The 27,491-nt window shown below is 38.3% G+C and overlaps 1 protein-coding gene across 5 annotated transcripts in view; it reads left to right on the top strand.

The window, feature by feature from the left end:
- Positions 1–27,491, top strand: part of LOC106069679 (peripheral plasma membrane protein CASK-like) — a 390,362-nt gene that overhangs the window by 113,466 nt on the left and 249,405 nt on the right. For all 5 annotated transcript variants that reach the window (XM_056013245.1, XM_056013242.1, XM_056013241.1 and 2 more), the window contains 2 exons: positions 15,063–15,175; positions 19,179–19,284. In XM_056013245.1, coding sequence (XP_055869220.1) covers positions 15,063–15,175; positions 19,179–19,284 — 219 coding nt within the window. The remainder of the gene's footprint in view (positions 1–15,062; positions 15,176–19,178; positions 19,285–27,491) is intronic.

Genomic DNA, 27,491 nt, shown 5'->3' with positions numbered 1-27,491 from the left:
AATGGAGGAATGTTGTTACACACACACGCACACAATGGAGGACAGTTGTTACACACACACGCACGCAATGGAGGACAGTTGTCACACACACACACACACACACGCGCACGCAATGGAGGACAGTTGTCACACACACACGCACAATGGAGGACAGTTGTCACACACACACACACGCACGCAATGGAGGACTGTTGTCACACACACACACTCACGCAATGGAGGACAGTTGTTACACACACACGCACACAATGGAGGACAGTTGTTACACACACACGCACACAATGGAGGACAGTTGTTAAACACACACGCACGCAATGGAGGACAGTTGTCACACACACACGCACGCAATGGAGGACAGTTGTTAAACACACACGCACGCAATGGAGGACAGTTGTCACATACACACACGCACTGGAGGACAGTTGCGACAGAGACACAATCACACACGCACACACAGATGCTGGATGATATCTGTCACACATGCATACACAAAAACACAGATGCTGGATGATATCTATGACACACACACACATGCTGGATAATAGCTGCGACACACACACACACATGCGGATGATATCTGTGACACGCACACACATACACAAACACACAGATGCTGGATGAAAGCTATAACACACATACACAAACGCACATATACTGGATGATAGTTACACACACACATACACACATATTGACACACAAAGCTTGATAAACCAGCGCTAGTGCAAAGCAAGTGTGATGAAGTCAAGAGTTACATAGAAAAGGGAGATAACTGAGAGAGAGTATGGCGTCAAGATCTGATCTTATTTTATAAAATACCGGTACAGACTTTTTTTTTGTGTCCCTAGGTCAATCTATTCATGCAGGTTAATCAATGACTTACATTCTGCCATGTCATTGGTTTTCCTGGCTGACTCAGGCAACCCATTCCATGCTCTAATAGCTCTACGGTAGAGATGCTAGCAATGACAGAATACGACTTTCTCAATGACTCACACTTAAACTAATGCTGTATCATATCGATATAGATGTTTACCTTTAAAAAAAATATAGTATAACCCTCCTACCCAATATAATAAAATAAACGCATATTTACTGTATAGAATTCTTATTCTATTTCATTGTCAATGTCACTGTAAAAGCAACACAAGTTTCATTATTGTAAGATAAGACTAGATTACTTCATTTAAGAAAATACATTTATACATTCTCTTTCAGACCTTTCGACCTTAATGGGAACATGATGTAAAACACGCTATTTTACGTGTATTAAAAGTATGAGAAACTATTGATACACATTTTGGTAGAATATTGAATGAACAACAACAAATAGATACAAAAGTTATATATATATACATTCCATATTCTCGCTTACATACATGTTATTATTAAGACTATAACCACTTATTTAAATTTATGGGGAAAGAATCCCTTTTGGCTTTAGGCTATAGTCCAGGCCGACAGGGGAAATCACTCGGGCTCACCTCGCCATAAACATTATCAAAGCACACAAGAGAAGTGTAGGCAAGGGTGACAAACCGGGGCCGCTGGTGTAAAGCAGTTGTTTAATGAAGCGAGAGGGAAACTGAATCCTGCTAGACATCATCAGGAGACCATCAGCTGATCGGGGGTCACGGAGCGCCCCCCCCCCCGCTCTTTTCGCCCCTTCATAGGATTTTCCTTTTGGTACGGACCAAATCAATGCCTTTGATCGATTACTGAACGATTCTAGATGGGCGCTGAGGTGACAGACAGGATATGGACATTATAGTGATAGGCCTTGAAAGATGATTCGGAGAAGCGAGTAAAGCAGTAACAATAGCATAGTACTGTTTCAAATTTAAACATTTATACTACCGTCTGGCTTATGTGCTGTCACTTTCTGTTGTTTTACAGGTAAAAAAAAAAAGAGTTTAAAAAAAAATCAACAAAATGTATACCGGTAATTAAATTTTTTTTTTATAACTAAGCTTATCTAAGGGCAACCACATAATCAGTGTGCATATATTTCAAAACTGTAGGAATAAGGTCCCTTTTTGCTATATAAAACAGATGAATTAAATTACCACTAATCGCTTTACTTTGTTTATTTAAAAAAAAATTCATGTTTTCAACATAGAACAAAACTAACTAATTACCACTAATTGGTTTATTAATTATTTTTAGCGGCCCCCGAAATTGGAAAAGACGCTATTAGTTTTGTGCTAAATGTCTGTCCATCTGTCCGTTCGTCCCGTTTAGATCTCGTAAACTAGAAAAGATATTGAAAATCCGACATCACAATATTTTAGACCATTCAAAGTTCTGATGCAACGGCTACTTTTTTTTTTTTTTAAAGCGAAAAATCTATTTTTTAAAATCAGTTATGCAAGCAGTTTTTTTAAAGAGAAAAAGCTAATTAGTATGCATTATAAGTTAGACCTAATTTAAAATGAATAGTAATCTTATAAACTTCATTTTTCTGAACATTATTTTTTATTGCGGAAATTTTTTTTTTTTTTTTTTTTTTTTTTTTTTTTGAGGATTCGAATAAGAGATTGAGCCTTTTCAAAACAATTAGATCAATTATAAGACATCAGTTAGGCCAGGGGAGGCGCGGTGGCTGAGCGGTAAAGACCACAAGGTCTAAAAGGGGAACTAGTTAGGCCAGGTTCACATCTAACATTACATTCACTTACACCTATCCTTTGATCTGCGGGACCATCTGAAAATATTGAAGCCTTCCTGGGTGGACCTCTTCGGGGGCCGATTTTGAGTTTGTGTTTCCACACAAACTGTCTTTTGTAACCTTGTTTAAACATTTATTTATGTATTGATCGGCTTAATATAACTGCAGGTAATTTCAACTTGATACGAGAATGGAAAGTGGGAAAATTTATTACATATTGTGTAATAATGGGAATAACTCCATACATACATTCACATTTCAATGAGTAGCATTTATTCCCCTATTTCGATACCAAACAGAATAATTATCAATAATAAACTAATTGGTAAATTCTTTAATTGACTCTTCAATTGACTCTTGGTTTTGTTAGGTACAATAAATAATTGTGTAAAATTTCAACTTGATTCGAGAATAGATGTGGAATAAAGGAACGTGTCTAAAATGTATGCCAGACGCACAGAGTCCCATGTAGCCAGGACAACGATCCACCGCCTTTACTTTTCTCATATAATGTCACAATGTCAGGTACCGGGTTCTCGGTATTGAGTTGACCCAGGCTCGTCTTTAAAATCTCGAATTTCAAACTCCCAGACCGAGATTCCAATCCGAGACCCCCCTTGCTTTATTTCTCAGCCACCAAGCCCCTGCTCCTTTGGAAATATCTCGAACCTCCCGCGGGATGTCTTAGGGCAGTGTTTGGAACTCGGGACCATTTCCCTCCTGCTGCTTGGTCTTCCGATCTCCTCCACTTTTTGCTTTGGTCGCCCAGACTTTCTCTTCCCCCCCCCCCCCCACCCCAGTGGGTTACAGTCCAGGGTCTGTTGGACTAGAGTAACACCTGTAGTAAAATCACTAAATTTAGAAAGCCTTCAGGATTGAAGACTTAAAAAGTAAAGTAGCAATTATACATAAAACACTGAACCATAATCTTCAAATATAAAAACAAAATTTAATAAAATACTCAGAAAGACACAAAGATAAAGGCACATTCCTCTTCCCATATGCTAGGACAAATTTGTACAAATGCTCCTTCTTCCCTAGTGCTATTAGAGCATGGAATGGGTTGCCTGAGCTAGCCAGGAAAACCAGTGACTAAGCAGAATTTATGTCATTGTTTAATATGCATGACTAAATGCATGACGCGTAGGGAGTAATCATCTTCTTTTTTGAAGTAACGTCTGTATTATATAAGTGTCGTCTGCTGTTCTAAAGTCCAGCCTCATTTGCGCTCTTCGAGTTCTTGTTCGTTGGGTGTTTGCTGTGCAGTATCCCACAGGCTGTAGTTTGAAATTTTGTTCGGCCATCTAATACCCATTAATCTTTGGCGAATGCCTGGAAAATGTCTGTATTGCAATTGTTTACCCGGCACGTCTCTGTGCAGTGGCAAAGTATGTAGGTCGCAGTTGGAGGATGCGTAGTTACGAGAAATACTGCACTGTTCACCAATCCTCTTACTCGAAAACAAGTCTTTCTATTTTCATAATGTAGAACTTCAAAAAATCCTAAAAAAAACTTCACTGTCAGCAAACATTTCAATAAGCTTTTATTAACTGTTTTTAGATTTAAAGCTTTCGTCTTCGCTGCAGATCTATGCGGAAGTACTAGATACTGAACAATTTGAAATAAAATACAAACTCACTTCAATAAACAAACATCCCTCTGGCTCTCTTTCTCTCCCTCTGCGTCGTTGTCTGTCTGTCTCTCTGTCTGTCTGTGCCTCTCTGTCTCAGTCTCCAAACTCCATTTTGTCATCACTTCACCCCTTTTTTTTTAGCAACTCCCCTAGCCCTCGAGATTACATTAAAATTTATCCACCAACACACACGCGCGCACACACTCCATAGCAGCTTTAACAATAACATTTATCAATTATGTTTTCTTTCACTCTAGATTATTTCCCTTCTTTTAAAATTAACTCTAACCTCCTTTTTTTTCTTTCTTTCTTTGTTTTTTTTTTCTCTAGGCGTAAAACTTTCCGACCCCCCTTCTCCTCTCCCAATTATTTCCCTTTCTCCTCTCCTAATCATTTCTCTTTTCTCCTCTGTCTTGAAAAAAAGTCCTATCAGGACCTTCACATTCAATTCGCGTGTGTTGACTTTTTGTATTTAGCCCTGGGACCTATGAACATGACGCAAATCTGTGTGGACAGGCCTACTCAGTCTGGCTAAAGCTCTGGACTGTCCTGTCTGCTGTGAATGTCCAGGGCCATACAGTATAGTTCTTTCTGTTGTATAGTATCTTCTTCCCTATCCCCTCCCCCTTTTTTTTCTCTCCGACACTTCTTACTGTTTCTAAAATCTGAAACCCGGTTTCTATTCTTGGAAGACATTTATTGATTGAACCCCCCTGAGGCTACGCCTTTCTACAGTTTTAAAAAAATGTGGATAAGCGCACACAAAATATTTTTGCTTTTTTTTTTTTTTCCCTTTTTAAAATTAAGATTGAAATACAAAAAAAGGCTCCTGTATTTAATCAAAGGTGTAGATCTTAGAGGAGGATATATCAATGTCTGTGTGGTTCTGGGGGTAAAGGCGTCACCGTCTGTGGGGCGTGCCAACTATTATGTTGTAGTAATTGCTAACATTAGACTCATACATCGCGCTCGTTGTACTGGCTGTGTGTGTGTGTTTGTCCAATGTATAACACACTCCTTGTATCAAATGTGTGTGTTTGGTGTGTGTGTATCACATATCACTATACTGTGTGTGTGTTTGTGTTCACCCATATGTCACATAATGTGTTTTATTTGTGTTTCACTTTTCATTTATATAGGTGTATATTTACCTCTATTCATATGTACATATCCGCTAACTCTATTTTTTCTTTTGTAGACTTATTAACTTTTTTTTTTGTAGACTTTGTAACTCTTTCTAATTTGAATAAAGCTTGAAAAGAAAGGCTTTTTGTCCTACCATTTGGAATAAGAAATTTAGTTTTATCTTTGCCTTTTGAAATGTATTACATTTTTGTCCTACCATTTGGAATAAGAAATTTAGTTTTATCTTTGCCTTTTGAAATGTATTACATTTTTTGTCCTACCATTTGGAATAAGAAATTTAGTTTTATCTTTGCCTTTTGAAATGTATTACATTTTTTGTCCTACCATTTGGAATAAGAAATTTAGTTTTATCTTTGCCTTTTGAAATGTATTACATTTTTTGTCCTACCATTTGGAATAAGAAATTTAGTTTTATCTTTGCCTTTTGAAATGTATTACATTTTTTGTCCTACCATTTGGAATAAGAAATTTAGTTTTATCTTTGCCTTTTGAAATGTATTAGATTTTTTAAAAATCTCCCTCACCCTCTCCCATTTCTGTGTGGCACCGTCTCGATAACTTTTGTATGTTACTGTTATAATAACTGTTATTACCGCGATTATTTGTTTAGACCAGTGTTTCCCAATCCTTTTCCATAGCGGAACACTTTGCACATTCTGAATATTTAGGGGAACACTTCGCTCATTCTGAATATTTAGGGGAACACTTTGCTTATGTTATTTTTTTAGATAGCCCAATTCTCCTGGTGGCTTACTAATTAATTAGTTCGTGGAACACTTATTCACTTTGGGACAAACATTGTTTGGGAAACACTGGGTTAGACCATCAAGAATATGTTTTAATATCAGGAGGTAATTGATGAAAATATTTTTGTCTTATGATATAATAGACACAGTGACCAAAATATTAGAATACCATGAACTAAATACCCACATTAGAATATCATGAACTAAATACCCACATAAGAATACCATGAACTAAATACCCACATTATAATACCTTGAACTAAATACCCACATTATAATACCATGAAATAAATACCCACATTATAATACCATGAACTAAATACCTACATTATAATACCATGAACAAAATACCCACATTATAATACCATGAACTAAATACCCACATTTGTATACCATGAACTAAATACCCACATTAGAATAACATGAACTAAATACAAACATTAAAATACCATGAACTAAATACCCACATTTGAATACCATGAACTAAATACCCACATTTGAATACCATGAACTAAATACCCACATTGGAATACCGTGAACTAAATACCCACATTGGAATACCGTGAACTAAATACCCACATTTGAATACCATGAACTAAATACCCACATTTGAATACCATGAACCCAATACCCACATTAGCTGTACAGCATATATGTACGAACCTATAGTAATGCTCACTATAAAGGGAACTCGTTGACTCTGGTCATTGATTGGACCCAATGAAGTCCAGACTTAATTAACTGGTCAAAGATCGACACGAGCTCCGAAAGAGGGGGGAAAAGTGGCTGAAATCATTAAATCGAATAGCACTTGGCCTGTCAGAGTCTTGAACAGATGGACACAGGCTAGTGGCTGAAGTGGACGTCCGGATCTCATTGCTGTCAATTTTCTTTTTTTTTTTTTTTAATGACCGTTTTCTTTTAATGAATTCTATTGTTCAGGCTTATGACTGGGGAAAAAAGGAAATGTGTTTTGTTACCAAAAAAGGACTATGGGATTGGGGCCATTATACAACTCATTCTTGGCCAGTTAGTAAAGTGTCGATTCAGTTTTCAATATCAATGTTTCATTCTATAATTCACACACTTCCATCAAGTAGCCATCTTTGCTATTTTTTGTGTGTGTGTCTAATTGCTATTAATATATTTCTGCGATAACTTTTTAAGTTGGCTAACTGCCGAGATCATTGATACACAGGGACCCAGTCACTTTATACTTGTTGCCCCCCCCCCCCCCACCGCACTGCTGGCTAATGATATCATTGTACTAGCGCTCGTATTCTGCTCAATGTGGTGGAATGATAATGGGATCATTTGCAAGTCGCCGACATAAACGGTGCTTTTTTGTGGTTTATGGGTCGTGACTGGGCAGGGGGAAAGGGAGTTAGGAAATGTCAGCGTGACCCACGCGAACCTGGTGCTGCTGTTTTTGTGTCTTGTTGGTAGATTTAAGACTAGGTATAAGCACGTGACTCTGTAGACGAAAGAATTGTTGCTTGTTGGCACTCCAGGGCTCACTTCTGCGTGTCTGACTTGGTCATACAATTTTGTTTTTTTTTAAAGTCAACTCATGTCTGCAGTAGCGTACTGCCGCCCCGGATGCCGAACCCTAGGAGTCGTTATAATGGATATCAAAACGTTATGCAAATAATATATTTATAAATATTTATTATATATAAGCTTTTTATTGGTTACTGGCGACTATTGTCATGCAGACATGAATTACGTACACAATTTGGTAATGGAAAAGGGGGGGGGGCGTCGACAGCCCTTTGCGCCCCGTGCACCTGGCACCATCGGTATAACACTGTCTATCTGCCAGTAAACTTTGTATCGAAAACATTGGGGTTGGAAAGGAAAGGGCACTTTATTATCTATAACCTGTGCAGTGGAATAGTTTTTGGGTTACCGCGAGTGAGGTTTAGCTTGAATGTCAAAATTTGCTTTAAGGCATTGACCTTTCTAAAAACTATAGCGGTGTTACACGTTTTAAATAAGAAGGGGCATAACTCAACGTATTCCTTTCTTTTTTACTCTCCCTTTGACCAGCTAAGTTTTTAATCGCCAATACAATCTATTATTACGCAGTGTTTGACAATATATGGGCTTACGGAAACGAACGCAACAACTCGCAAATTGTGACATTCTGCAAGTCTGCTCTATATGGAGCTCTTCAATACCAGGAAGCGAAAAATAATGGTGCTGTTTCGAGACCGAGGTGACATGATCAGACTACGTAATGTCATTTGTCAAAAGTGGCTATTATCAAGGGTGAACATAAATATCACCGGGCACTTTTGTTTCTACCCCGCCCCAGTATCGTTCGCCTCCCCCCCCCTTCTTTTCTGACTCCCATATTTCTGCTTTTTTTTAATATTCAATCACTGGTTCAGAACTTAATAGCTTGACTCTCCCCTGGGAGCCAGCGCCCCATTGTATTTTCATTCTCGTGTGATTCCCCTCTTTCTTCCCCTCCCTTTACCGTTTTTTTTTTTAGTGATTGAGGACGCTAGTTCAAGTGTTGCTATATCTGGAGGCCAGTGTTTTCCTCGGCCGCGTCGTGGCCCCGGGAGCTGATTGGGCAACACGTCATCAACCGTCTCGTGAAAGTTGTCACAATGCAGCCGAGTGGAAGTTGCTGAACGTGCAACGAGCTTTGAGCGATATCTCTTTGACATGGCTGCTGGCGCTATCGTTCAGCGCCTGTCCGTTCTAGAGCTAGGTAGAGGGACAATCTCGATTTGTCTATGTGGCTAAAAATAAAAATACTTAAAAAAAAAACCAGCTTTCTAATTTAACTCTTTCCCTCCGTAATTATTTTTTTCTCATTCTCATTCGTTTTGCTCACTATGCTGTTATGATAAAACTTCAATAACTTTTTTTGTTTGTTATCAGAAAATGTTATAGTTGGTATTGAATTATAGTAGAATGCATGCTCTTTTTTTTTTTTTTTTTGTCATCGTCGATTAGGAGAGAAAGAGTTAAAACAACCGAGTTTGAAACCGCATTGAGAGAAAGTAATATTCATACAACTATTAACCATACTTATGTCTGTGAGGCAAAAGGTAAAAAAAAATTCCCCTTTCACATTTTGTGACCAGCAGCGTAAATAAGCTATCTTTTTCGTTGGTCAACGGTTAACAAGCAGGGTGTCACGTGGCTACCACAACGACCGACCGCCTTTACTTTCCCCAACTTAAGTCAGGTACTTTTAGAAGCTTGAATTCCTTTTGTTCATGTTTTCCATAGTATCAAACGTTCGTTCTAAGGTATATTAGAGTTGGGTGGACTCAGGGGCGACCGAAAAATCCCGAAATCTAAAACCCCAGTCTTCGCCGTGATACGTACCCAGGACACCCCAGCTTCAGAAGCCAAGCGCTCAACCACTCAGCACCGCCCCCCCCCCTCCCCACCGAGGCAAAAGGTCCTATAATTTAAGTTTTTTTGTCTTTATAGCGTTCACTTTTTTTTCATGAGTTTCCCTATCACAAAAATTGAAGAACTGAAGGACGGGATGGCGGGGGGTAGAATTCGAAACCCGAGACCATCGAGATGACAGTTCAGTGCGCAGACCACACGGCCAGGCCGCTAGTTTTTTTTTTTATTTTTTTTTTTTTTTTTAAATTGAATTTTTAATTTTGTTATAGTTATGGACGTAATTATACAATTTGTCGTTTTACGGTTTGATAATTTCGTTTTCTTTGACTTGTAGGCCCTATAGCCTACATTATTTTTCAGCATAATTATATTAAACTCAAAAATCATATATAACCCCATTTCTTAGAATTCTAGAAAATCATGATTCAAAATTTCTTTTTAAATCTTCGGCTAAGTGAAGCTCTTAAACGCATGGTAAATGTCTACTGGAATTATCTCCCATACCCAGTACAAATCTTTACTAGGATCTAGCTCCTATACCAATAGCAAATTTCGATTTAATTAAGCTCCTATACTCATGGCAAATCTCATCTAGGATTTAGCCCCTATTCACATAGTTAATCTCAGCTAAGATTTAGCTCCTGTAGCAAATCTCATATAGGATTTAGCTCCTATACCCGTAGTAAATTTCGATTTAATTGAGCTTCTATACTTATAGCGAATCTGTACAAAGATTTAGCACCTTAACCCATAGCGAATCTCTGCTAGGCTTAGCTCCTATACCCGTAGCAGATCTCGACTAAGTTTAGCTCCTATACTCGTTCAGAATCTTGATTAGGTTTAGCTCCTACACCTATTGCTAATCTCGGCTTAAGTTCAACTGCTGTGCTCAAAGAAAATCTTGTCTCATTGAGCTTTTCAACCAACTGTAAAACGTGACTAAGAATCTAGCTAATAGTGACTAAGAGTTTAGCTAATAGAGACTAAGAGTCTAGCTAATAGAGACTAAGTCTAGCTTAATAGAGACTAAGAGTGTAGCTAATAGAGCCTAAGAGTCTAGCTAATAGAGACTAAGTCTAGCTAATAGAGACTAAGAGTCTAGCTAATAGAGACTAAGAGTGTAGCTAATAGAGACTAAGAGTCTAGCTAATAGAGACTAAGAGTCTAGCTAATAATAACTAAGAGTCTAGCTAATAGAGACTAAAAGTCTAGCTAATAATGACTAAGAGTCTAGCTAATAGAGACTAAAAGTCTAGCTAATAATAACTAAGAGTCTAGCTAATAGAGACTAAAAGTCTAGCTAATAATGACTAAGAGTCTAGCTAATAGAGACTAAGTCTAGCTAATAGAGACTAAGAGTCTAGCTAATAGAGACTAAGAGTGTAGCTAATAGAGACTAAGAGTCTAGCTAATAGAGACTAAGAGTCTAGCTAATAATAACTAAGAGTCTAGCTAATAGAGACTAAAAGTCTAGCTAATAATGACTAAGAGTCTAGCTAATAGTGACTAAGTTTAACTCCTCTACCCCTAGAAGAATCTTGATTAGCTCCTACCACCTTACAACTTCCTGTTTTGCACTGTCGTGTCACGTTTTCATCGGCATCCCCCTCTAATTGGACAGGAGTCGACAGAAGGGATCTGATGTCATACAGATAATCTCCAGGTAATAGCCCCCACCGCAGGCCAACCTTCTAATTGCCGGACAAGGACAGCGTTGAATTTCCCAAGTTGGTCGTACACAGAATAACATGATTACTTCGCTCCCCCCCCCCCCCCCACGCCCCCGGGCCTTTTTTTTTTTTCATCTCTTGCCCGTCAAGTTTTAAATATAACAAAGGAAATGTAAGTCTGTGTAGTACACTAATTAAAACATTTTTTTTAGAGAAAGCAGCCTATAGCTTTTTGGCTGTCTTTATCTATCTATCTATCTATCTATCTATCTATCTATCTATCTATCTATCTATCTGTCTGTCTGTCTGTCTGTCTGTCTGTCTGTCTGTCTGTCTGTCTGTCTGTCTGTCTTTCTGTCTTTCTATCTATCTATCTATCTATCTATCTATCTATCTATCTATCTATCTATCTATCTATCTGTCTGTCTGTCTGTCTGTCTGTCTGTCTGTCTGTCTGTCTGTCTATCTATCTATCTATCTATCTATCTATCTATCTATCTATCTATCTGTCTGTCTGTCTGTCTGTCTGTCTGTCTTTCTGTCTATCTATCTATCTATCTATCTATCTATCTATCTATCTATCTATCTATCTATCTATCTATCTGTCTGTCTGTCTGTCTGTCTGTCTGTCTGTCTATCATCTATCTATCTATCTTTATATCTATCTGTCAATCGATCGATCGATCAATCGATCGATATTTTCCTACCTACCTACCTATCCGTCTGTCTGTCTGTTCAATATGAATCTAATGTGTATCTCTCTATATCCAATCCAATCAAGCCAAAAGAGTGTGTCTTTAAGATTTTAGAATGTGTTAGTCATAATAAGTAATTATTGAACTGATAAAATGTACTTCTACTGCCGTTCCTTGATTGGTTCAAACCTTTTCTAGACTCCGAGATAGATCGAAAGATATATAAATAGCAGACAGTACACTGTGCTTGTTCTGTTTCTTAAAAGGAAAAAAAAATTAATGTAGGGTAAAAAAAAAACACAAGTAGGGTAGTGGCTTAGTGCTATAGCGCTTGGCTTCCCAACCGACGGGTCTCTGGTTCAAATCTGGGGGAAGGCTTGGAGTTTAAATTTAGGAATTTTTAGGACGCCACTGAGCCCACCCAAGTCTAATGGGTCCCTGACATTAGTTCTGAGATGTATGACGTAACAGGAGACTTTTTTCTACTTTGAACTCGAGAAGGTCAAGGACACTGCATTGAACTTCACAGTTGCCAACTAAAGGGGAAAAAAAAAAGAATTGAGACATAATCTTAACACTATCTCACTGGGAGACTGTTGAATTTCGTATCAGATCATCTTTATTACCGCTAGTTAGTTAGTTGCCCATTCTTTTTCTAATGACGTTTTTAGCCATAGATAGAAAGTCTAATGCTTCTTGCACACTAGCAACTTTTTTTGTGCTGCAAATAGAAGAGCTTTGAAAATGTGCTAAAAGTTGCTAAAAATATGTTACTCATTATATTGTACACCGGAGGCACGAGAAAGCTTGCTATTTATAGCTTTTCCGCCATGTACGAAAATCTCCATTAGCCACACAAGACGAGATTCACAAACATATATGATTTGTAATGAGGATAAGAAATGTCAATGTAATAGAACAACGAAAAACGGGCGGTGGGGAAATATGGAGTTCGTTGTAAACAAAGAAGGAGAGCGATTTAGAGAAGTCGAGACAAGGTTAGAAATATTCTGTTGTAATGGAAAACAAAACAACGTAAAAATGGGAGCTCAGTAATAAAATTGAAAAAAGGCGAAAATAAAATGATTTTTTTAAAGTGTGGTTCTTAACGGCCCATTTCCCAAGTTCCATTTCGCAGTTTATTTCTCTGGGAATATAATAAACTGATCGAGTTTGGATTTTAACCGCCGGGCAAATGGACGCTCGCTGCGCTGAGAAAATTGAGTTAAATTTCATGATTGCTAAAAAAAAAATGTTTTCTGGGCAGAATGTTCCTTCGTTTTCCGAGAGTGCACAGCTGAATTGGGTCACGGCAAGATGATGGAGGTGTAATGTGTCAGTGCACAGCTGAACTGGGTCACGACAAGATGGCGGAGGTGTAAAGTGTCAGTGCACAGCTGAACTGGGTCACGACAAGATGGTGGAGGTGTAATGTATCAGTGCACAGCTGAATTGGGTCATGACAAGATGGCGGAGGTGTAATGTATCAGTGCACAGCTGAACTGGGTCATGACAAGATGGCGGAGGTGTAATGTATCAGTGCACAACTGAACTGGGTCATGACAAGATGGCGGAGGTGTAATGTATCAGTGCACAGCTGAATTGGGTCACCGTTATGTGGTGGAGGAGCAATGTGTCAGTGCACAGCTGAACTGGGTCATGACAAGATGGCGGAGGTGTATTGTATCAGTGCACAGCTGAACTGGGTCATGAAAGTTGGTGGAGGTGTAATGTATCAGTGCACAGCTGAACTGGGTCATGAAAGTTGGTGGAGGTGTAATGTATCAGTGCACAGCTGAATTGGGTCGCGGCAGGATGGCGTAGATGTAATTTATCTGGCACAATATAATGCCAAAAGTGCAAAAAAGACATTTGTTCGCCAACATATCACGTTGTCATGATTACACCAATAAGTCATGATTACACCAATAAGTCATGATTACACCAATAAGTCATGATTACTCACCTAAGTCACGATTACACCAATAAGTCATGATTACACCAATAAGTCATGATTACACCAATAAGTCATGATTATACCAATAAGTCATGATTACACCAATAAGTCATGATTACACCAATAAGTCATGATTACACCAATAAGTCATGATAACTCACCTAAGTCACGATTACACCAATAAGTCATGATTACACCAATAAGTCATGATTACACCAATAAGTCATGATTACACCAATAAGTCATGATAACTCACCTAAGTCACGATTACACCAATAAGTCATGATTACACCAATAAGTCATGATTACACCAATAAGTCATGTTCACACTCCTAAGTCATAATTACGCCCCTAAGTCATGATTACACTTCTTAGTCACGATTACACCCCTAAGTCATGATTACACTCCTAAGTCATGATTACACCCCTAAGTCATGGTTACACCGATTAGTCATGTTTACACTAGTGTAAGTCAGGATTACACCCTTAAGTTATGATTACTAACTGCTGGTCATGTTACATTCTTCCAATCATGTTACGGCTTGTAATGCGACCATCTCTTCACTAATCATGTCGCAATATAATCCATGTTACATAATGTCATCCATGTCAAAACAACTCTGTCAGACGATGTCATTCGTGTCACTCAATGCCATACATGACTAACAAGGCCATACATAACACAATATCACAATGTCATATTTGTCACAAATGTCAAACAATGTCAATACAATAACACTCTTGTCATACAACACACAATGTCATGCGTCTAACGATGGCAAAAATGTCACACAATGTCATCTATGACAGATAAGGTCAATAAAAAGCTTATAGAACTGCATAACCGGAGAATGGCCTAATAGCTTTGCAACATTTTAGCATGGGAAGTTTTTTCTCAAAATAAAATTTTAATGATAATTTAAAAAAAACAAACTTTTTATAATAAACATTTTGTTTTCACTATTATATATATATATAAATGCTTTACTGTAGTGTATATAAAGTATACATTGCCCCCCCCCCCCCCCAATTTTCTTTTTTAAAAACAATTTTGACTATTTCATAAATGCATCTATATATTACGAACTATGGATGGCTGCCTGATAATATGGTATATGTGCTCAGGACTATTCTGTAATCAATCACATGATCAATGTTTGTGTTGTCCCCAGAGGTCCATTCAGTGTGGTTCGGAGATGCCTTCACAGAGAAACAAGGCAGCAGTTCGCTGTCAAGATCGTAGATGTGTCCAAATTTACATCCAGTCCAGGGCTGACCATCGAAGGTACGTCATACTAGCCATATGTCCTAATTTTTCAATACAAATGGGAAAATTTAGATGCCCCCCCCTTCCCAAAAAAACAAAAACTTCAACAAAAAATAATACTAATAATAAAAACATTCTAAGGGAGATAATTATTTTGTTTCTTTCTTCAGTTATAATTACTGGGTTATCGCACTTTGTATGTTTATTTCTGAAAGATTAGTTTTCTTATTTATTTATTTTTACTTTGTCGTTTAATTATATACGTTTAATATTATGTTGTGTTTAACACAATACATATAATATGTACAGCCTGTCTTTAAACATTCAATATTTATTTCTCTTTATGCTTCGATCTTTGCAATTTAAATTTGATTATATTTACTCTCTTATTATTAGTATCTTGTTTAAAAGTTTTAAATAGGTGATGGGAAACTCGCATAAGCAGAGGATATATCTTTGCGTAGGCTTGAGCTTGTACATTGTAAATTTTTTGAATGTTTTGAAGATCAAATGGTTGACGCCCAAACTCCGATCCCTCGAGACTCAATTCATAATGAAACCAAAGAGGTTCAGTTTCCTAGGACGTGGTAATCCTTTACATCGCCTATCTCAACTCACTTTGTCTGTCTGTCTGTCTGTCGGTCTGATAAAAATTTTGAGTTTACGTTATTTATCCCACACCCATTCTCAGATCAAGTTGAAACTTTGCACAATTATTTATTGCCGAGAGCAGCACATGAATCGATCTAAAGATAAACCAAATATTAAATGGAAATAGTGGTAATTAGTTAGTTTTGTTTGATAACGAAAAAAAGGAAATAATTATTACAGTGTTGAGAGGTGCGGCTTTCAAAATGTTCAGAAAATAACTAAAAAAAATAATATTAGGTTTATTCTTGCTTTTCAAGCTTTCATAATTTCGTACATCGGATACACCCAAAAACATGTACCTTATGTATAAGAATCTATCAATGCAATCCTTACGCCTAATTTTAAGTAGAAACAGAAAAGAAATGCAAAAATATATACACATTTCATTCTCACTCTTTCTCTCTCTCTCTCTCTCTCTTTGTCTCTCTGTCGCTCTCATTCTCCCTATCTCTCTATCGTTCTGTCTGTCTCTCAATGTGTTTCTCTCACATCTGTCTCTCTCTGTTTGTCTCTCGTTCTCTGTCTCTCTCTTTCTCTCGATCTGCCTTTCTTTCTATCCCACTATTTCTCTCTGACTTTTTCTCTCTGACTCTCTTTCTCTCCCCTTTTATCTTTATCTCTGTCTCTGGCTTTGTCTGTCTCTCAATGTTTTTCTTTCTTTGACTATCCCTCTGTCTCTTTGTCTGTCTTATGCCTCTGACTACCACTCTGTCTCTCTCACACACACTTATGCCCCACCTTCCCCGAGCCTTCTCTGTCCCTCTCTGTCTGTCTCTGTCTGTCTGTTTCTATCTCGATCTCTATATTTCTGTCTATCCCTCTGTCTCTCTCACTCACACTCACACTTATGCCCCTCCTTTCCCGAGCCCTCTCTGTCTGTCTCTGTCTCTCTATCTCTGTCTATCCCTCTCTCTCTCTCACTCACGCCCCTCCTTCCCCGAGCCCTATCTGTCCCTCTCTGTCTGACTCTGTCTGTCTCTGTCTCTCTATCTCTGTCTATCCCTCTGTCTATCCCTCTCTCTCTCACACTCACGCCCCTCCTTCCCCGAGCCCTCTCTGTCCCTCTCTGTCTGTCTCTGTCTGTCTCTGTCTCTCTATCTCTGTCTATCCCTCTCTCTCTCTTACTCACGCCCCTCCTTCCCCGAGCCCTCCCTGTCCCTCTCTGTCTGTCTCTGTCTCTCTATCTCTGTCTATCCCTCTGTCTATCCCTCTCTCTCTCAAACTCACGCCCCTCCTTCCCCGAGCTTATCTCTTTAGCATCCCTCATAATTTTATTTTCAGTTGTCTATCTGTCTGGCCACGTGACCTCGTGTCGTCCATCTTTCACACGAGCCCATCATCTTCTCGTCCAATCATTCCCCGGCGTTGTTTACCTAGCCCGGCGCGTGCATTTATTTTACAGTCCAACTCCCGCGTTTGTTCTGATGGAAATCAAGCGTCTGGCAAGGGAAACAACCGAACAAAATCTCGCCATTAGTCTGTCTTGTTTGTTTGCCCGGTTATTGTTCTTGGGGTGAACGTAGGGGAACAAAAACCTTCCCATGTTCCTGTTTGACTGTCTTGTCTTTAAGCTTGATATTTTGTTGATTCCTGTAGATCAGCGGTTCTCAAGCTTTTATGCTCGGCGACCCCTTTTTACAAACCCCCACTCTGCCGCGACCCCCCCTCTCCCCCGCACACACACAGCAATTGAAGAATAGACAATAACAATCCATTTTTTTCAATGGTCTTTGGCGACCCCTGGCTAATCGTCAATCGACCCCCAAGTGGGTCGCGACCCACAGGTTGAGAACCCCTGCTGTAGATCTACACGTGTTTGATTCTTATAATCAATAAGGATATTGATTCTAGCACAAATCTTCATTTCACGGAGACTTGTGGCGCTAGAGGAGGTCAAAAGCGCGAAGCATCAGTTCGGTCCCATTGTGTCTCTAGCGTGTGTAGCCGCCTAATGGCTGCCAATAGTGTGTATGTGTGTGTCTTGTGCTGGTGTCTGCATATGTGTGCCCAACAAACTATTCTTTATTCACTAGGTGTCCGTCTTATGGAAATAAAATGTTTATGAAATGCACAGAGACTTATTGCAGACAAAAACACAAGTGACAAGAGTAGTGTCTTATCTTCTTATCTTATATAATACAGACGTTACTTCAAAAAAAGAAGATGATTACGTCCCACGCGTCATGCATTTAGTCATGCATATTAACCAATGACTTAAATTCTGCCGAGTCACTGGTTTTCCTGGCTAGCTCAGGCAACCCATTCCATTCTCTAATTGCACTAGGGAAGAAGGAGTATTTGTACAAATTAGTCCTAGCATATGGGACGAGGGATGTACCTTTATCTTTGTGTCTTTCAGAGTATTTTATTAAATTTTGTTTTTGTATTTGAAGATTATGGTCCAGTGTTTTATGTATAATTGCTACTTTACTTTCGAGTCTTCTGTCCTGAAGGCTTTCTAAATTTAGTGATTTTATTAAAGGTGTTACTCTGGTTAAGTGTGAATATTCGTTTGTTATGAATCTCACTGCTCTATTTTGTGTCTGTTCCAGTTTCTTAATGTTTTCTTGACTTGAGGGGTCCCAAACAGAGGGTGCATATTCTATTATTGGCCTAACCAAGGTTTAAATAACATTTTAGTTTTATGTTCTTATTTGATTTATAGAAATTTCTTGATTGGCCACGATCTGTATAGAAACACCCATAAATCTGATATTTATCACGTGATCATATTAATAATGCTTGTGTGTGTATTTATATATATATGGAGGCACGATGTGTGTAAAGCGCTTGGCTTCCGAACCGAAGGTGCCGGATTTGAATCCTGGTGAAGATTGGGATTTTTACTTTCGGGATCTTTAGGGCGCCTTTGAGTCACACCCACTCCTAACAGGCACCTGACATTAGTTGGGGGAAAAGTAAAAGCGGCTGGTCGTTGTGCTGGCCACATGACAACCTCGTTAACCGTGGGCCACAGAAACAGATGACTTTTACATCTTCTGCCACATAGATCACAAAGGTCTGAAAGGGGAACTTTACTTACTTATTTTTATATAAAGCACGTTTAACACTGAGTGGTAAAAGTCGATCGCCTACCAATCGAGATGGAATACCGACTCAAGCAGAGTTGTGTTTGTTGAGCGCCTAAAGGTTGCACGGAAGCCTTCTCCAAAATATTATCTCCCCCCAATATATACACAAAAGAGACTAAGAAAGTTGTGCTAAACAAAAGCAGTAAACTAAAGTTTGATTAATTATTTGTAGTATGACTTTTTTTAAAGATAAAATATTAGAGTTATAATGAATTACTTTAGTTAGGTATACGATTTCATTAACGTTTATATATCTATCTATATGCATGTGTGACCAGATCTGAAGAGGGAGGCCACCATCTGCCACATGTTGAAACACCCGCACATAGTGGAACTGCTGGAGACTTACAGTTCGGATCTGATGCTCTACATGGTCTTCGAATAGTGAGTACACACAAAGTCTTAAAACTGTCTATCTCTCCACCACACCCCACCTCCCTCATCTCTTCTTGTGTCTGTACTCTTACTTTATGGCTACTGTTTCCCTCTTTTTCTCTTTTTCTTCAACTTCTTTTTTTTTCTTCACATCTTCTTGTCTTCCTCTTCTTCTGTTCTCTTTTTCACTTTAGTCCATATACTTTGTCTGTCACTCCTTTACTATCTATCTTTCTTTCTCTCTCTCTATCTCTGTTTGTCTGTCTGTCTGTCTGTCTGTCTGTCTCTCTTTCCCTTTAATCCCCATCTCTATTTCTCTCTCAGCGCCAAAGTTTCTTCCTCTTTCTGTATGTGACATTTTACGTTTCCAGTGAGGATCTTTTCCTTTTGCAACTTCTTGTGTGACTAAAGGGGCCAATCCTTGATACACAGCTGCGATCGCAGGTTGGGCATCTGTAATCACCAGGCGCTGTTGCACTTGTGATGATCTTGATGACAAATAGTTGTGAAATATGATCTTGATGACATACACTTGTGACACATGATATTGATGACATACACGTGTGACATATGATCTTGATGACAAACACTTGTGACATATGATCTTGATGACATACACTTGTGATATATGATATTGGTGACATATGATATTGATGACATATACATGTGGCATATGATCTTGATAAAATATACACGTGGCATATGATCTTGATGACATATACATGTGACATATGATCTTGATGACATACATGCGACATATGATCTTGATGACATATACATGTGACATGATCTTGATGACATATCCTTGTGACATGTTGATTCGGAGGTGCAGTAATCATAGTTCTAACACTTTAAGAAACAATGAAGTAACAATGTACTGATATAATTTTCTAGAGTTTAATTCTTTTAAACAGAAACTTCAAACAACGAATGTCTGTACAGTTCCTATATAAAGTAGATACATGAAACAATAAATAATGATCAATAAAACCAAGCCACTGTTTACTTTCAAACTAGTGACTTGTAGATCTCTCTCTCTTTCTCTCTCTCTTTCTCTCTCTCTCTTTGGTTTCTTATAGTTATAATGTTTTTTGTTTGGTGTAATGCACAAATTGTAAGACAAATTTCCATACGGATAATAAAGATTATTATTATTATTATTATTTCTCTCTCTCTCTCTCTCTCTCTTTATATATATATATATATATATGTTCCAAGCTACTGCTCCTGTTTTTATATCCTTTCTTAGAATAATCTAGAACCATGACGTCACATCAGGACACCTCAATACCGTTGACACGTTTACATATATCTTCCTTGGTCTATTTGTTTTAAACATGTAACCTACATTATAGTAGATTTCCCTGCTGTAGCCTTGAACTAATTTTTTTTTTTATCAATGTCTGTCTGGGTTTTTTTTTCTTGTCAAGCGTGATAACGTGTGACCTAATTTGAGCTAGATAAACTGTCCTACATTCGGTGAACAATCAGGTGTCACCAAGGAGGTGACGTATGCCGTCTGCCATCCAGGGGGTCTTCTTTTACGCTGGCTCCCGATCAGGCTCTTTATAGTGCCACATTTTCCCATTTGTTCGTGTCCATTTTGAAAAGCTCCACTTCGCGTTTGTATGCATCAGTATACATTTAAAATGGGAGACCACTGGCTCTCCTGCCGTCTATTAGGTCACCATACAGATTGTCATGTTGGAGTAGACCTTGTGGCATTCTGTACAGTGTCGAGTTTTCTTGCACCCTTCCTTTCCCTGCCCCAGCCACTCTGTTTATTTTTTTATGTTTCTTGTCTGGTAACCATCCTTTTGAATAATAGTTATCGATGGGCTACAATGTAATATTCTTTTTTTTTTTTTTTATCTTCATATCAGAACGTATTAAGGGGAGGCGCAAGAGGCGCCACCCTCAGGGGAGTGCGACATGAAAAAATTGGGAAGGGGGGGGGGGTGCCAATAAAGTAACTTGCCCCGGGCACACGTTTTGCTGACTACGCGTCTGCTTCACGTTTATCCCCAGACTTGTGTATCGGTCTATCTGACTCTCCCGTCATTTATTGAATATTTCTTAACACCACTTTATGTGTCCGTATAGTTAATGATTTTAGTAATTGGTGGAAAAAAATTCTGGCCTCGCGAAAACAATGGTTCCGCGGAACCATACGCAGTGTGTGAAACATTGATCCACAGTATAATTCCGCTAGGAACTCAATCAACCAAATATTAAGTTCATATTTTTTTTTAAATCTTAACTTTCACTGCAATGAACATACAATAATGATAATTTAAAAACAAAAAGCCAAATTGATACCAACAAAGGTTTAACTTAAGAGCCTAGTGATAATCAACTTTATTAATTGCTCTCTCTCTCTCTTTTCGTCTCTCTCTCTGTCTCTCTCTCTCTCTCTGTTTATCCCTCCACAGAAATTAATCTATAACTAATCATCTAGAAATCATCAGACCTGATGGAGGCGGATGTTTTAATCACAGCTTCCCCCCCCCCCCACCACCACCCAACCAACTTTGCTATCACTTTTTTTTTTCCATTTCCATCTTACATTAGATTTACTATCATGTATGCCACGAGAGAGAGATATACACCAGAAGCAACGAGGATGTGGCGAAGGGTGTAAGGGAGGGGGCGATTTTCGTTCAGATTTGAAATGTGGGTCATGGAAACGTTTATGTTTCTACTTTTGTTTAGTCCACATTGAACGCTGTGAGTTTTTGGTTTGAAATAACGTAGGATACTCGAACGCCCTGCCCTCGTGTTTTGATTCCGTTTTTCTTTTTTTTTTTTTTTAAATAATAATACATATATATATATATATATAAAACAGAGGGTGCGGTGGCTGAGCGGTAAAGCGCTTGGCTTCCGTAACGAAGGTCCCGGGATCGAATCCTGGTGAAGACTGGGATTTTTAATTTCGGGATCTTGGGGCGCCTTTGAGTCCACCCTGACATTAGTTGGGGAAAAGTAAAGGCGGTTGGTCGTTCTGCTGGCCACATGACACCCTCGTTAACCGTGGGCCACAGAATCAGATGATCTTTACATCATCTGCCACAAGGTCTGAAAGGGGAACTTTACTTTTTTTTATATATAGTATCTATATAAATATATATATACATATAAAACAAATTTTTATGAAAAAGGAATAATTGTAAACACACATATATTCCAACATTTCCAGTGCGACGGTAAATAGACTGCAGCAAAAGTTTCAGAAGAAGATGATTATGTCATTTTATATGATGTCATTTTATTATAACGTTTGCCTCAAATCAACTTTTCCCAGGTCTTGTTCAGTGTGCTAGCTTTAATGAGACGTACGACCGTATTTATTTATTAGTATTGAAATTACCGTTATAAAACAGTTTGATCAAATTTACATTAAACATCAACAGTTATTACAGCCACGTAGTAAGTGTCAATATTAAAAGTGGCTATATTAACATTGCTCTTTCTTCAGCACTCTGAGATACATATATGTGTATGTCTCCACGTTCTCTTTAAAAAAAAAAAGTCTTCACAACTTCTTTGCTTTGGTTGCAGTGTAGAGTTGTATCCCCTTGTAGCGGCATTCTCCAAATGTTCTAGCCTGGTTCATATCTTTATTAGCCTGTCCGCTCATGTCCAGTTCTCAGGCCGGGCTGAAGCATCGCACTATACATAAATACACACACAAACACACACACACACTCTTAGTCATCTTTCTGGTATTACGGTCGTTTAGCTTGTTAACAAAACGATCCCAGAGTTCCCTTGACAATGAGCTTAACACAGTTTCTTCTATATCTTGATAATATAATTTACTGTATTCCTCCACCCCTCCCTGTCATTATAACAAAATTGGAGAAAATAAAAATTAACTGAACTTAATCACGTCCAATGTCTTCTTCTAATTATTGCTCATTGATTTTCCTGCCTGTTTAAACATGCTGATTGAACTTCATTGAGGAAGAAATACTTATTTTATATATCTTGTTACGAATCTCACTATCCAGGCTCTCTGCAAACTGCACCATACACCACCAACGTAAAGAACTTGACAACTCAGGGCTCCAGAGTAACGTAACACTTTAATAGTTGAATAAATAACAGCCAATACTGTACAATTGGCAACACGTACACTGTACAAATATCTCTCCGATAACACCGTACCGCCGTATCAACTCTTGCACTGGCCTCTCCGTCTCGTTCCGGGCTTGCACTGAGTTCAATAGTTCAGATCAAGACGCCAGTCGTCTCAACTGTACTTTACAGTACTCCGTACTGAACCGTCGTAATGCTCCGTACAGAACCACACCGTTGAACTGTGCTGTAGTCGACCGTGTTCTGAACCCCTGCCGTGAACCTCCTTTCTGAACCGTCTTGACTGCGTCACCTCCGCTCTTATATAGGGTCCCTACTGGCCTTCTCGAACCGGACAGAACGCCGCTCGACGTTTCTAGGTGGTCAGATGACTACAACTCTCGTGACGCTCCTGAGCTCTGTTCACGACGGCGATTCTTCCCGAACTGTTCTGTTGACTCTCGACTCGGCTGACCGTCGTAGCTCGTCACGGTTGACCGCTCGTCTAGCGCTGGCCTGGGGCGATTTGCGTCGGCTGACTACACACACACCACTATCCCTCTCTGTGCCACCACCAAGTTTATAACAATATCTTTTATATATATGAAACTGTGGAATAAGAAATGTAATATAATCATATCCGTATATGACAAACACCTCGCCTTTCGCTGGAAACTCATTATTAGTCTTTGAATATTTTTTCTTAGCTTAAGTCTTTGGACATTTTCTGGTCGGTCATTGGGTTCTGACTTCTTGATGTGGAATACACTTTTACTTTCGTTTTGTCAGTTATGTTTAGTTAGGTTTATTTTGTATTGCTTCTTATGTTGTTTTTTTTTTTTTATTGTGTTGTTTTCAGAGACCACAAAAGAGCTGGGTATTTATTGTTTTCTAAAAACGAGCATAAAAATATATAATTCGTTTTTCTTAAAGTTATGCATTTTTAGTAGTCGGTCTGGCTGAATTCTGTTACACTTTTTGTTACACCCACTTCCTACTCTCGAGATAAGTTGAAATTTCTCAACTACGTACACCGTAGATGACAAAGCATAAATCAATTTTAAAATAAAAATAATTGCTAATCAAATATAGATCACAAGGTCTGAAAGTGGAACTTTACTTAACTTTTACTAGTTAGATTATTGTCGGCTAACACTTTTAGAATCTTTTAACACTTGTACATATAATGCAGTGAATAACGCTACATATAAATAAAGCCAGTTCATAAAATGTCACAAGGTATAAAGTCAACTGACTGTTGAAATTATAACTTGTACTCATACTAACAACTTTCTGTTGCAATGAACATTCATTCCCTAAAACAAACGAACAAACAAAGCATACAGAGTTCACATAAAACTGCTCAAAATTACCTTTGTTTGCGCTCTTAAATTGGTGTCAGAAGGGGACAAAAAGGGTTTTGTGTTTTTTTTTTTATGCTTCATCTCTTCTTCTGAATATTTCATGGTCTCCAGTGTCAACAAAAACAAAAAAAAAAAGGCTTTTTACGAGGCCATCGAACCCACTCTATCAGCGGGGCCATCTTTTGTAAATGAGCACTCTATGGCCACTGAGAGCTCAGTCTGTGATCACTTGAGTCAATAATGGAAGGAAACACGAACAACAGTAGATAGAGTGAGTGAGTGAGTGAGTGTGAGTGAGTGTGTGTGTGTGTGTAGGTGTAAACTGTGTGTGGTAGTGTGTGTCTTGTTGTGTGTATGCGCGCTAGTGTGTGTGGAATGTGTGTATGTTTGTTTTGGAAGTGTATTCCTAGTAAAGTTCCCCCCTTTCAAACCTTGCGATCTGTTAAGGCCATCTGTTTCTTTTGGCCAACGGTTAACGAAAACGATGCCATGTGGCCAGCACAACGGCCAACCGCTTTTACTTTCCCCACCTGTTCATCGTCCGCCCTATAGATTGCAAGGTATGAGAGGGAAACTTTACGTTACACATTTACCCTGTATTACTATACCTTGTATTGTATTCATCACTGCCTCTTATATTCTGATTCATTGGTTAAAATCGACAATATAATTAAACTTTTCTGTACAGTATCCATCAACAGTCTAATTAACTTTGTCATCATCTTTTGATATGGTAATACTTGACCGGCACAAAGACATAGACTAAATAGACTAATTAAAAAAAAAGCTTCGTATATCACTACCATCTCTTGAGGAACTTTTTCATGAAGATGCCTTTCCAAAAAAAGTCACGATGTTTACAGAAAAAGACTAAAAGACATTTGAATCGGTTACAATGTCTGAAAACGCTCTCCGCAGAAGGGGGTAAAATTAAAAATTTAAAAAAAAATCTATATATATTTTTCAAAATGTCTCTCTGTCTTCCTGTAAGGAGATAGGGTGCCTATCAATATACCAAATTTAAGACCTGTAGCTGTAATGGTTATTTCAGAAACACATTCTTAGAAATGAGATGATTTGACCCCTCGACACCCCCTTATGAGTTGAATTTCATTAAAAAAAAATAAAAAGGCATATTATGTATTCCTATGGTCAAATACATCATTTGAATACATTAAACAGCCTAAAAAGTTAAAAACAAAAAAAGTTTTTAAGGTAGATGACCCCCTTAAAGACAACCTGCACCCATCAAACCACTGTGGTGACATCAGATCTGAACGAAGAGGTCGTCTCCCTTCTATTAGGGCTATAACAGTGAGATGTTATCTCACTTTCGGTCAGAGTATCACAAGGTCATCTGTTGCCATCGAGAAGTACACAGAAGTCTAATTCATAAAGCACTGGTTGTGTGTGTGTGTGTATGTGTTTCTTGTGCAAATGTTGTACCTATTTGCATCAATATTGTTAGTGTTACAGTAGTTACGCTGGGGTTGTCAATCGTAGTCAAACTGAATTTCCATTTGGTAGGACCAATACAAATTATCCTATCTTAAACTAAAACCTACTCAATACTTTGTCACTTAAGTTTATAATTAATTGTATTAGGAGATAAGACTAGTACACACAGGGCCGGTCTTAGGCCACTGCAACCTATGTGGCTGCAGTGGGCCCGCACTTTCATAGGCCCCACGCGAATTCTAGGTGTAAATTATTAAATTAAACCATTTTAAACCATGAAAATCTCCTTGAATTATTAAAATCTTCTGAAAACTGATGCAAATCTCGTTAAAAACAGACAAAATTCTCATTTCGGGGTGTCATTCAATTTAGAAAACGCCACTCCTACTAGCAATTTAAAAAAAAAAACGGAATGTAATATTAAGGAGAATTTTAACCAAAACAAGAAGTTCAAATACTCAATTTACTTTAATAGTCACTGGCATATAAATATATATTTAAATCTATCTCGACCACTTATAAAATATCAAAACTGATGTTTTATCTATTGATAGATCTGAATATTTATCAGCTCTTGCCTGGTAATGTGACAGTGTTTTTGTGCTTACTAAAGTATGAATAAAATGCAAAGACGAATTTATTTTTTAATACAAAATCTTCATTGTCACTTATTATCCTTATCCCTACCCAGACTGGGCCCCGCGCAATCAATTTTGCATAGGGCCCCGCAATTTGTAGGACCGGCCCTGAGTACACATCTACTTCAACTCTTGAATAGAGAAAGCCACTCATTATTGATTGTTATTTATTTTTTCTTTCTGAATACACGAAGATTTCTTGTTGTATAACAAATATAAGTTGTCTGAACGAGAACTAGTTTTAAATCCCCCAGGCCCCCTTAGAGACTGTATGATAAGAAACAGGTTCTGACAGCTGACTGTAAGTACTTGTTCTAATTATCCAGCGTTCTTTTTAACTGTACCACGGCCCTGTTAGGCCCCTGCGTACTTGGAAGAATTGATGTACGCTTCCGAACTGGTAAGAATGATATAAACCAGACAAAGTTAGGGTGTAAGAAAAAGAAGAGAAAAAAATTCTGCTCTGGTTACACTAATTGGGGCCAAACTAGCACTGGTCAACACCTGACCCTCTCTGACATGATTAGCCCCAAGAGCGTGACTTGTGGGCAACTCATTCCAGACCCAGAGCTGATGACCAACACCTCGCCTTTTGCTGGAAACTCATCATTAGTCTTTGAATATTTTTTTTTTGTCTTAGGACATTTTCTGGTAGGTCATTGGGTTCTGACTTCCT

Source organism: Biomphalaria glabrata, chromosome 15 (genome assembly GCF_947242115.1).
Source record: "Biomphalaria glabrata chromosome 15, xgBioGlab47.1, whole genome shotgun sequence".
NCBI classification, from domain to species: Eukaryota; Metazoa; Mollusca; class Gastropoda; family Planorbidae; genus Biomphalaria; species Biomphalaria glabrata.
The sequence above is the reverse complement of the archived record's forward strand: the minus strand, read 5'-3'. Positions and strand labels throughout refer to the sequence as shown.